At 44.8% G+C, this 12,196-nt stretch overlaps 3 protein-coding genes across 3 annotated transcripts in view; all 3 read right to left on the reverse strand.

The window, feature by feature from the left end:
- The window catches only part of aftphb (aftiphilin b), a 7,960-nt gene extending 1,793 nt beyond the window's left edge, over window positions 1–6,167 (reverse strand). Inside the window, exons 1-9 of the mRNA XM_034552451.1 lie at window positions 6,110–6,167; window positions 3,757–5,060; window positions 3,429–3,655; window positions 3,358–3,378; window positions 3,200–3,305; window positions 2,714–2,770; window positions 2,557–2,610; window positions 2,001–2,061; window positions 581–610 (exon numbers count right to left, since the gene is read on the reverse strand). Of these exons, the coding sequence (XP_034408342.1) occupies window positions 581–610; window positions 2,001–2,061; window positions 2,557–2,610; window positions 2,714–2,770; window positions 3,200–3,305; window positions 3,358–3,378; window positions 3,429–3,655; window positions 3,757–5,025 (1,825 nt within the window). The 5' untranslated portion in view covers window positions 5,026–5,060; window positions 6,110–6,167. The remainder of the gene's footprint in view (window positions 1–580; window positions 611–2,000; window positions 2,062–2,556; window positions 2,611–2,713; window positions 2,771–3,199; window positions 3,306–3,357; window positions 3,379–3,428; window positions 3,656–3,756; window positions 5,061–6,109) is intronic.
- A 1,132-nt stretch (window positions 6,168–7,299) lies between these two features.
- On the reverse strand, window positions 7,300–9,323 carry LOC117743781 (zinc finger protein 287-like). Its single transcript, XM_034551627.1, has 2 exons — window positions 8,967–9,323; window positions 7,300–8,415 (listed from the first exon to the last, which is right to left on the reverse strand). Exons 1-2 carry the CDS (start codon window positions 9,163–9,165, stop codon window positions 7,538–7,540), a joined length of 1,077 nt encoding a protein of 358 aa, XP_034407518.1. The 5' UTR covers window positions 9,166–9,323; the 3' UTR covers window positions 7,300–7,537.
- A 358-nt stretch (window positions 9,324–9,681) lies between these two features.
- Window positions 9,682–12,196, reverse strand: part of LOC117744264 — an 8,426-nt gene continuing 5,911 nt past the window's right edge. The window contains exons 6-8 of the mRNA XM_034552452.1: window positions 11,695–12,014; window positions 11,164–11,388; window positions 9,682–10,987 (exon numbers count right to left, since the gene is read on the reverse strand). Coding sequence (XP_034408343.1) covers window positions 9,954–10,987; window positions 11,164–11,388; window positions 11,695–12,014 — 1,579 coding nt within the window. The 3' untranslated portion in view covers window positions 9,682–9,953. The remainder of the gene's footprint in view (window positions 10,988–11,163; window positions 11,389–11,694; window positions 12,015–12,196) is intronic.

A 12,196-nucleotide genomic window follows, 5' to 3' on the forward strand; every position in this document is an offset into this window, starting at 1 on the left:
ATTAAGAGTTAGATCCCGCCCTCCTTTTCTGATGTCATCAACCTAAAAATATTTTTAAACATCCACAAACAAAATCTGCCATTTAAATAAAGAGATTCAGCATTCAATTAAATTTAAATGAGTTCTGTGTTGTTATTTCTTATTAAATCCGTTTTTTTCTGCAGTTTCGTCAACATAAATAAAGTTTTGGGACTCGATGAACGTAATTATTTTTATATATTGTATTGTCGATACTAATATTAGTAACTAGACATGAAATACTGAGAGCAATATTTTTGAAGACTTTTGTATAAATTATCCGGGAAGTTGTGATTTTAATTATATTTCCAATTAATTAATTAATAATAATTAATATAATTATAATAATAATATAACTAGTGTTTTCTGCCTTGCTGGACTTCTAAATTGTTTTACACCTTTTGACTTGATTAACAAACTCAAACTTTGCATTCGACCAGAGAGAAAACAGGAAGTAAACAGGAAGTAAACAGGAAGTAAACAGGAAGCTGAGGGAATAAACCAAGCGGAAAAGATCGACTGATTTATTTCAGTATTTACAAGGATTTCCTACAAGTTCATCATTGCGGCGCATTGAATCTGAGAAGTAAATCTGAAGAAAAAAAGATCTTTTAGAAAACAATCGCTGGCATAAAAAGGCACAACTCATCATGAAATACTGCAACTACGGTTGTAGAAACACTTTTGATCGGTAATGAAGTCCTGAGTGAATTTCAGGTGATGATTTGCTTATTAAAAAATAAAAATAAAAAACACTCCTTTAACCCGTTCAGCGTCCTCATAAAAAGTATCATGAGTAAAACAAATAATAAATAAATAAAAAGCAGCATAAAGTGACAGCAGTACAAATTATTTCTATCGTGACAATAATCGCCCACATTTTAAACATAATCACAGAATAAATTAAAAAGAAACAGAAGACAGATTTCATATCACCACCTATATGAAAATAAATTATATAAAACTATAACAAAATATAAATATGTGCGAAGTGCATATCCTTTTGTTTTAATTGCTGATCATTTGAATCTAAATTACTTTAATAATTATTTGTTCCTATAATAAATGTGATATTTTCCGCTCCTACAGAGAAGACACTGCCCTCTGCTGGCCATTTGTTAGTATCTTTATGAGATTATATTCCTTTGTGTTCTTCTAAAAAAAACACGCAGCAAAATAAGCTTGTGGCCAATTCATATTTAAATTAAAATTATAAAATAGTTTAAGCTCCAGTGAATTATAATTAAACTAATCTAAACACTACTTTACGTAATCTAACTGATCAATAAATCAAATGTTTCCTGAGCAAAGAGCGACTCTGATGACGTTTTGTGGGTTTTTTACGACCCAATACGAACAAAATAAACCTTTTTTTCGGTCAAATAAAGTCAGAACTTTGATGCGTATCATAAATTCATGCACTGGGAAAAAAATATTAATACTGGAACAGTCCAGCGAGTTAAATAAAAAAAATGCTTCTTTGGATAAACTCGTCCGTCAAATCGTCACCATGCAAAATGTCACTCGACAAGTTCAGTGATTTAATGCTTTAGTTCTGGTTGGAAGAGAAAGAATAATCCAGAATATTCAGATAAAAACTGTGTAAAACTCTTTGAGATAAACTCTTTGTAAAAAAAAAAAAAAAAAAGGTGTCAGCAGGTAAAGGTGAAAGTAGGAGGAGCCGGCACAGTGTTTCCCCCGGTGAGAGTTTCACAGCAGAAATGGTGTTTTCTGTTTGTCGGATGTTTTATTATCTGGAAAAGCTTGGGACAGATAATAAATAAGGGAGGGGGGAGGAGGGAGGGGGGGGGGGGGGGGGGGGGGGGGGGGACACGGCGAGAAAATGAAAAGTAGAAGAAGCAGAAGCATGCCCCCCCCCCCCTCCTCACCCCCTCCCTGGAGGAGGTGAGGAGGAAGCTCCATCACGGGGCGGCGGCGCTACTTCCAGCCCCAGAAGTGAGGCGCCCGGCGGGGGGACGTACCGTCCTGAGAGCCGCTGAGGCCGCGGCCGCTCCGGGCCGGCTGGCCGGGAGGAGGCGCCTCCTACGCGGGGAGAGAAATAACATATTTAATATTTAATATTAAATAACAATGCATCAGAAGGGAGCGTGAAGAACACGCGTCTTTGGAGACATCTAGTGGCGGCTTCACGCATAGCAGCTGCATGTGCTGCCCTCTTGTGGCTGAAATACTTAGTGAAACGGCCTTTGGGGATTATAAAAAAAATAAAATAGAATATAGATTGAGCATATTTCTAATACATTTTGAATATCTTTGTTTAAACACTAGATGTCGAAAACGTACAGACAAATTATCTTAATATTAGACAGATTTATAGCTCGCATTTACATTTGCAATGTAATCTTTTAAAGTCGTCCACAAATAGAAAACCACTGTTTGGCAATTTATTTACACCGTACTAGATTGATTTCAATATTATATATTTTTCTTGTATACGACTTAAAATCTAAATATCTTTCTGGCGTCTTGTTCTAAATAATTAATCTCATACCTAATAAATCCAAAAGATTGATTCACCTGCGTTGAGTCTGTCGACGGCTCCGGAGAGTCTTTGGTGGGCTCCAGCATTCCCTGAGGAGACGGAAAACAAAAGGGAATAAGAAAAATAAATAAAAGGTTTGGAATTGTTTTTTATTAATTAATTAATTTAATTAACGTCCTGCAGTTGACTCACCAGACTGGAAGCAAAAGCAGGCACAGCTACCGGCTGCTTCTTTATGCCAATGAACACCTTTTAAAAAGGTAAAGACACACAGTAAAACATATATATATATATATATATATACATAAATATATATAAAAATATACACATACATACATATATATATATATATACACTGTACAAGTATTTTCTCATTTATGAAAAAAGAACATCACAGTTTCGAGTGAAATTAAGGAGAATAATTATCTTATCTTATCTTAACAAAATCTGGCAGCTGCTATGAATGAAGAGCAGGGGGCAGACATTATAATTAATAAATACACATCTCGGTCTGAGACTCAAAGAACAGATTGTTATAATATACGATATAATTGGTTTTAATAACCGAGGTAAGCTTGTTTTTTGGTGCTAGTGGACTTGGAGCGGCGCTCGATTGCTCTTCTTCTGGTGGGAGTCGACGCCGTTTGGATCACCGATGAACTTTATTAATTTACTCACAATGTTCCGCGTCTCCACACCGAGACACCGGAGCAGAGTCCGGTTAGTGTGGGAGCCGCCCCACTGGAACCGGAGGCCGACCGCATCGTGGAGGTCCTGATGAATCCTGATGGATTCAGAGAGGGGAAACGGCTGTTTACAGGACCTGCCCTATCCACCACCACCTCCTCCACCTCCTCCTCCTCTTCCTCCTCCTCCTCCATCTCCATTATCAGGAAGGCAACCTCACCAGTTAGATCTGAGGCAGAGTTCAGGTATCTCCTCCTCTTCCTCTTCCTCCTCCTCCTCCTCCTCCTCGCTGTCAGGGAGGAGTCGGGCGTGAAGCAGAGCACCGAGGCTCGGCACCTGCACCTCCTCCTCCTCCTCCTCCTCTTCTTCCTCGCCTCCCACAGCCGGGACCTCTACCTCCGGATAACAGGCCAGGAGAAGCTGCTGCACACGGCAGGACAGCGACCCCTAGTGAGACAAAAGAGTATGACGTGTATTAAATATCCACGATGATCTTTTGATCGACTCTTTTTTATATGAATAAATAAAATAGCAGCTTAGTCTCCCACCTGGTAGCTGTTCTTCCCGGACCCCCCGAGTCGCCCTGGTCTGGTCTGGTCCTCCTCCGCGTCCCCGTCAGTCTGCAGGCCGCCTGGCTCCTCCTCCTCCACAGCCCTCTGGTCCTTGAACTCCGCCCACGACCCGTCTCCGTCCTCCTGCTCGGGCGCCGAGCAGAAATCCGCGAAGCTGTCGCTCGGCGGGAGGTTTCCTCGACCTCTGACCCCGAGATGCTCCGAGCCGCCGTCTTTGAAGGCCGGATGCGAGTCTTCTGCGTGCGGTCCAGGTCGTGACTGGTTGGAGGTAGCGCACGTTCCCTGAGTCGCAGACTGGTCGCCGTAGTGAAAGCCGCCGGCGCCGGCAGCGAGGTCAGGAGCCCGGTAGTGGTCCAGTTCTTCCTCGTCGTTGTCGTCGTCGGTCTGGTCCCAGTCCGTCTGGTCCTCTTGCGAAACGAGAGATGAAACGTTCGGCTCCAAGTCCGCAGAAGGACACTCGAGCGACAGGTCGTCGGAGAAGGACGCCGGGTCCTCCGAGGCGGACTCGTACGAACCGAATGTTTGCGGGAGGGCGGAGGCGCTCCGGTCTCCATCCTTCTGCACGTCTTCTGCTTGAGAAGATTTAAAACCACGCCTCCTTTCCTCTCCGAGCTCCTCCTCCTCCCCCGAGTGAAGCTCTCCACCTTCCCGAGGTGGTTGCAGGCGGGCCTCGTCTCCTCTCTCGCGGCGCTTCGCGAGAGCGTGTCCGAGCGCCTCCCGAGCGCCACGAGACCTGGGCTCTGAGTCCAGAACGACCTCCCGTCCCGGAGGATCGCCGGCGTGTTCTTGGCGGGCGGAGCGCTCCACCCGGACGTCCCACCGCTCCTCGCCCCCCGAGGGGGTGAAGCCGCAGCACCAGGGGTGCGCCGCCTGCTCCGCGAACACGCTGAAATCGGCAAACCCGGTTTCCTCCCTGGGAGAACACGCACCAGATCCGGGGTCTCCTCCGGGGTCTCCTTCGGGGTACCCGTTTGTGAGGTGCACACGTGATCCCGCAGTCCCAGAGTCCCCAGTGGACGCGGGCTGGGATTGTTCAACCTGGGGGTTAAAGCCAAGGGGGTGTGGCTTCGTGCCGGACGGTGACTCAGTCCAATCGGCGTAGCCGGGGTGAGAGCAGGACACCACCACGGAGAATCCCCCAAAGTCCCCAAACTCGTCCTCCTCCTCCGACCCCGCCTCCTCATCGGCGTCCAGTGGAGGCCGGGAGGAGGAGGAGGAGTGCAAGGGCATGACGTCGGGCTCCATGGGTTCTCCTAGCAGCACCTGAGGGCCTCATGCACCTGGGGGAGGAAAGAGGAGCGCCATGAACAACAGACCTCCTCCACCGACAGTTTCATCTCCCTCGCGATGCCGAATCGTTTCTGAGATCTTACCGATGACTTCAGAGGCCATTAATGAACCTCCTGGCTGTCCCAATAAGCAGGGGAGAAATAGTTTAGATTGACCTTTTATTATTTTAATCATTTATTTAGTTGTATGTAAAACACACGTTTGTTTTAATGTCTATTCATATTTATTTTTTTACGTGAAGCACTTTGTAACGTTTGTTAAAATGTGAAATGCATCAAGGACGATACCAGAATGTTAGATAAATTAGAATTTAAAATGTAAATAATAATAATAATAATAAAAGGAAATGAAAATGTAAAACAATTAAAGTGTATACAGTGTTTCTAGAGCATAAAGTGACAGCGCAGGTGAATGTGCAGGTGTCCGTCTCACACCTGACAAAAGGTTCAACTTTCATAAAAATGAAGGATTCATTTAACACAAATTGTTAATTTCCTGATTGACAGGTGGGTCAGCTCAGCTTTTAAAATATGTCCATCTATTCAAAATATGTCCATCTATTCAAGATCCAGGAAACTTCATCCTCAGCTCTGAGCCTCCTGGATGAGCCGGATTAAAACCCTGCAGCAGAACCCGGAACCAGGACTGAACCGGAACCCCTGAACCAGCACACGACGTGAATGAAAGAGATAATTAAAGCAGAAACAAAACACCCGCCATGTTTGTTTGTTTTTCTTCCTCTTCTTCTTCGTTGACAGACAGGTGTCACCTGAACCTTTTTAATCTCATAATTAATTTATTAAATACAACAACGCTCTGCAGGTCGCGGTTCGTGCACACGCGAATTAAAAAGGTGCGACACGTGACGTGACGTCCGAACCGCATTCCGGTGTCTCGTTACCGGGCCGATTAGCTCAAGGTGCCGCAGTTTAAAAAAAACAAAAAAACACACGTTGAGCTGCTATTTAAACGGAGCTTAAAGGCCATGAATGCCAAAGGGGGCCATCTTTTTTTAATTTTATTTATTATTGTTATTTACCGACACTCTGGTTCCTTCACGTCTCTCTCGTGCCGCAGCTCGGCTCTCCATCCCCTGCCTTCATTCTCCGGGATAACAGAGATATGTTAAAACGTAAAGAGTTCTCACTCTGTCACGTTCCAGGTGGTGTAATTACTCGTTTTGTTTAACTGACCAGCAAGTCAGCCTCGTCAGAATAGACGATCTATATTGCGAGAGACAACATTGCCACCTGCTGGAGAGACTTGGTCCTGCACCTCTTTTTTCTGTGGTTTTTTATAATTATGGGGGACAAAATATTACTTAAATATCAATAAATAAATGCACACACAATCGTATGAATAAATACAGGAATCAATAAATAAACGCTTAAATAAATGTTTGAATACAGAAATAAAAGAATAATTAAATGCTGAGATGAATGCTAAAATAAATAAAAGTATAAATAAATGCAGAAAAAAATAAATGTCTAGATAAATACTGAATAAATATATAAATACAGGACATAAAGAAATACATATATTTATTTTTACATTTTAGTTAACCTATATATATATATATATTCCTGTATTTATTTATACATTAATGCTTTTATTTATACTTAAGTCATATTCTGTTCTCCATACAATATATTTACTTTGCTTCTTCGTAAATAAATACATTTACTCAATTTGAGTATTTTAATTGTGTTAATTCACATTTCAGAGGGAAGTGTTATACTTGTTACTTCACTGCATTTATTGGAAAACTGGAGTTAGTGAATTTACATTTTACTTACTGTTCAATTTTGCGCTATTATTTTGAATATTTACTTTGCTTTACCTTGAAAAACAAAACGTGATCAATTTATAAAGTACAAGCGTCACTAATGATATTCTATTCGTAAACTATATAAAGTGAAATAATGATTAGAAGACTTAAATAAATTAAATTAAAAATAAAAAAATAAAACATTAAACAGATAAAAAGCAGTGCATTATTTGGTGCTTGAATCCGGTGCTGCAACCTTATGGCTCATTTCAGGAGAAGATAGATAAGAAATAATATCTAAAATATTTCTACCTGATATTTATCCTGTTTGGAGTTTGAAGTATTCTGAGTTGTTAAAAACCAAAGTCTTTAAGCAAGTAAACAAGGATGAACCAAAGTACCTAGTAACCAAATACATTTAAAAGACTTTGTGCTGGATCCAAATGTCACAACCACTGGTATTGTTGTAAAATTAGAAACATTTTATTTATTTCAGGAACAGAGACGTCTGTCACACAGATGCGCTGCTGTAGTTTTTAGTCATTTATTATTATTCCATCTTTGGGAAGCTTCCTTCAGAATTGATGCTATTGCACTGCTGTTAAGACATTAGATGGACGACATGCGGCTCTTTCAACACGAGCAACTTGAAAAATAAAAAAACACCGTCTGTGACGTTTAAAACGTGACCCCCGGCCATCAAGTCCCGGCTTCGTGGACCCTCTCGTGCGCTCGCAGCTTCGCCGCCGCGCGGAACGTTTTCCCACAGACCGAACAGCGGAACGAGCGCCTCCTCTCCAGGCCCGTCTTGCCGCACGTCTTCAGGTGGTTGCTGCGCGCGACCATCTTGCCGCACGCCCTGCAGAAGTAGGGCTTCTCCCCCGTGTGCATCCTCAGGTGCACGTTGAGGTTGGAGCTCTGGGCGAAGGAGCGCGTGCAGAAGGAGCACCTGTACGGCTTCTCGCCCGTGTGGATCCTCAGGTGCGCCACCAGGTGCGCCCGGCACGCGAAGCGCTTGTCGCACTCGGGGCACTTGAAGGCCCGCGCGCTCGTGTGGACCTGGTCGATGTGCGCGATCAGATCCGAGTCCCCGCTGAACCGCTGGCCGCAGAAGTGGCACACCTGTCCGTCCACCTGCGTGGCCGGATCCTGCGCGCTGCGGACGGCGGCGGAGTCGCGAGAGGACGAAGCTGCATCGTCATCGTCTTCCTTCAATGTCACAGTTATGGTGCCGAAAGTTGGGAACAGCTGGAAGTCTGTATGAGCTGCCGGTTCAGGAAGTCTGACTCTCAGATCCTGCTTAGAGATCTGATCCACCTGCTTAGAGATCTGATCCACCTGCTTAGAGATCTGATCCACCTGCTCGGGAGGCGACGCTGAACCCGGTCGCCCTCGTGCCGATTTCAGACGTCCGGCGTCGTTTGAGGTTTCGGCCTCCGCGTCCGGCACGATGCTCCAGTCCACCGGCTCCTCTTTGACCCGACGAGAGTCCCGGGTCTCGCACTCCTCCACACCGGGAGGCCAGTCCGGCTGCTGCTGGTCTGAGAGGATCTCCTCCTCAGAGAGCGACTGGGTCTCTAAAAGACAGAGAATCAGTATAAACACACCGGTTCTGAAAGACCAGGGTCTGCAACACCACGAAGACCAAATAAAGAAGTGACTTTAAAATCCTGCTGCTGGTTTATGAAGCACTGAATGGTTCAGGGCCCAAATACATTTGTGACCTGCTGCTACCTTATGAACCATCCAGACCCCTCAGGTGGTCTTGGTCTACTTCCTGGTCCAAGGGTCAGAACTAAACACGCAGAAGCAGCGTTCAGGTCTTCTGCTCCACATATGTGAACAAGGTGCCTGAAAGCCGCAGGTCTGCCGAGACCCTCAACTCTTTTAAATCCAGATTGAAGAATTTTGTTTGCCGTTAACTTTAATTGAACGAATTCAAGGATATTAATACATTTCTTTTTTTTTTTAAACTGCATTGCAACTTTTATTCTATTTCTTGCTTTTTAAAATGTTTAAATTCATTATTTTTAAATCTTGCATCAAGCTTTGATGCTTTTAATGGTTTTATGTGAAGCACTTTGAATTGCCTCGTTTTGCTTAACTTTACGTGAATGACGTCACAAACCTGCTCCGTTTAAAAACACTTCCGGTTTTAAAACGACCAGCTGCTCGAGCTGCCGCTTCAGCTGGCCGATTTCTCTCTTGGAGCGGACTGCGTCCTCTTCGTACTCCGCTATCGTCTTCTCGACGAGGCCGAATATTTCCTCCACGGCCGCTTCCAGCCGCTCGTTGACCCGCAGTCTGAGCAGCTGCGAGCCCGACATCACGGAGAGATGCACCGGAGAAACGTTACCGGGGGCGGGGGGAAGAAAAAGGTGAAGCGCGAGGCGAAGCGCACACTTTTAAAAATAAGACATAAACTCCCCGGGAACTGAAAGCGACATATTTCACCCGTATAAATAAAGTTGGAACGACGTAAGTTAATACTTCCGGGGTAACGTCATGACGCACAGGGGTGGGGGCGGGGTTACCACCAGCGCCCCCTGCCGTATCGGATGACTTCTTTCAGGCTGCTGTTCAAAAAAAAAAAAAAAAAAAAAGTATGAAAGAACTTGTTTTATTTCTAATAAAACACAAGTTTGTGAGGTTAATTTGAAGAACCCCCAAATTAACAAAACTGACCCACATTAAAACTTGTTATAAAGCACTAAAGGTCAAACATACCAGATACACCTGGAGGATGTTGATGATCACTTTGGAAAAAATGAGTTAACTAAACTTCTGAAGACACAATCTGTCAGTTTATTTGCTTCTCCACCATTACATTTTTTTTTTTTTTTTAAATGACAGTCAAATCAAAAACAGACACAATCCATCAATCGAATCCTCAGAAACGGTTGAATATAGTTTCCTACTCTGCTAAATTTAAATAATAAATGGAATACGACAAGTGAGAAGATTGTAGTTCAAACAGGTCGTTCATGCCGAGGTTTTCTCCCACAGCGTTGAGTTTCTTTCCTCTTCCTCCTTCATTCTTTGTGCCAAGTTTCTCTCTGGTGTGTTTCTTCATGTGGACGATACGAGCTCTGAGTGAATGTTTCATCACAGTAGCCTAAAGGAACTTTCCACCGAGGTGAACCCTCGTATGAATAACCATCCGGTACCTTTGTTCAAACTCCTTTTTGCACTGCAGGCATTTAAAGGCCAAGTGTCCTTTGTGATCCTCGGCCACGTGTTTTATGAGGAAAGAGTCCAGACGAAATTTTCTACCACATAAACGGCAGGACCGGTCTCCTCTCGGAGGCTGTTGCAGCTCAGCAAGTTGGCTCTGAAGAGGCGACGACGAACGACACATTTCGGTCCGTTCGCCGGCGTCAATGCTTTCGTTCAGGCTCACGGTTTCAGTCGTGGAGGACGGGAGCGGCGTGATGGAGCCGCTGCTTTTGATTAAACTCCTCGTTGCCAATTCAAAGCATTTCAAGGGCTCCTCCTCCTCTACGTTCACCTTTTCTGGGGTGACCTGGCTCCCTTTCTGCATGTCGCTACGTTTTAGTGGGCTGGCCAGTTTCTCTCCGGTGTGCTTCTTCATGTGGACGATACGACCCGAGCTCTGAGTGAATGTTTTGTCACAGAAGTCACAACTGAAGGGCTTTTCCCCGGTGTGAATCCTCGTATGCATCACCATCCGGTACCTTTGTTCAAACTCCTTTTTGCACTGCAGGCATTTAAAGGCCAAGTGTCCTTTGTGGCGCTCGGCCACGTGTTTTATGAGGAAAGAGTCTTTGCTAAAATGTTTACCACAAAGACGGCAGGACCGGTCTCCTCCCGGAGGCTGTTGCAGCTCAGCACTTCGGCTCCGAGGAGGCGACGATGAACGACACATTTCGGTCCTTTCGTCGTCGTCACCGGCGATGCTTTTGTTCAGGCTCACGGTTTCAGTCGTGGGAGACGGGAGCGGCTCGCGGTACTCGGCCGGTTCTGAGTCAGGAGCTCCGACTTCATCCACGTTGAAGGCATCAGCTCCCACGTCTGGACTGATGGACTTCTCCTCCTGCTCCTCTTTGATCTGCTTAGCATCACAAGTCTTCATTTCCTCCACAGGGACCAGACAGTCGGGCTGCTGGGAAGAACTAATCTCCTGGGTGTCTAAAATAAAAAATAAAAATACACATTAAACGGGGTGTTCCAGTCAGATGGTTTCAATGTGCCAAAAGGTTGAGGATCAACTTTGTTTCTAAAGCCATCGCAGTTTAATTTCTGTTCATGAAGTTGCACGAGTTCCTCCGGCAACTCAGCTAAAATCAAAGAGAGAAAAAACAAACCTGCTGTGAACGACGTCGCTTCAGCTTTTAAAAGAAGGTTGATCTCTCTCTTGACTTCATCTTTGTTGCAGGTCTCAACCTCCATGTCCAGACTGAGACGCCTCTCCGCCGTCTCCTCTTTGACGCCGTCTCGGATCTTTGCTTCCTCCAGAACGGGAATCTCTTCCACCGTAATCTCATATTGCTGCAGTGAAGGAGGCCGTGCCTCAAAGATGGTCTGGGTGTCTAAAAGCATAGAAGGAACACGTGTTCAATAAACCATTAAATCAATTATAAATAAAACCCTAATGCTTTTGCTACTTGCTTTTTCATTAGTTGGGAAACAAATGCACAGAAAAAAATGTATTTATATATTTATTCTCTCAATTTGTAGATACACAATGTTTTTAAATCCTTCTCAGATTAGCACTCAGCTCACAGACCAAGATGCTGATCAAAGAGTACATGTGGCCTTGTTGTTGTGAGCAGCTCAGAGCACACCTGGGCACACCTGCGCAATCAACATCGTATCTCGCGCACGTGTTCACTAACCTGCTCTGTTTAAGATCACTTGGGGTTTTAAAACGACCAGCTGCTCGAGCTGCCGCTTCAGCTGGCCGATTTCTCTCTTGGAGCGGACTGCTCCGTCTTCGTACTCCGCTATCGTCTTCTCGACGAGGCCGAATATTTCCTCCACGGCCGCTTCCAGCCGCTCGTTGACCCGCAGTCTGAGCAGCTGCGAGCCCGACATCACGGAGAGATGCACCGGAGAAACGTTACCGGGAAAGGTGACGCACGAGGCACTCTTTGGCTGACGGCTCTTTGAGTGAAACTCGCGTAGTTCGGCAATGTAAACTAATCGAACGTTAGTACTTCCGGGTTCAACGTGATGACGCGTTCTCCAGCGCCCCCTGCCGCCCCGGATGACTCGTCTTACGACAATGAGAATGCTGCTTTTTTTTTCTTTATAAAAAGGCTGTTATTTAAATTTATGGTTTAAGTGAGACAGTAAAAATTAAATGTATGAACTATGAATTAGTACAGCTGTTGCTGA

This window comes from Cyclopterus lumpus, chromosome 15 (genome assembly GCF_009769545.1).
Source record: "Cyclopterus lumpus isolate fCycLum1 chromosome 15, fCycLum1.pri, whole genome shotgun sequence".
In the NCBI taxonomy this organism is placed as follows: Eukaryota; Metazoa; Chordata; class Actinopteri; order Perciformes; family Cyclopteridae; genus Cyclopterus; species Cyclopterus lumpus.

Excerpts from the sequence above, each read along its gene's own strand:
- LOC117743781 (XM_034551627.1), bottom strand. The coding sequence starts at position 9,165 with ATGTCGGGCTCGCAGCTGCTCAGACTGCGGGTCAACGAGCGGCTGGAA. Across the intron at positions 8,416-8,966 it reads AGTGTTTTTAAACGGAGCAG|AGACCCAGTCGCTCTCTGAG; the intron begins GTTTGTGACGTC and ends TCTGTCTTTTAG.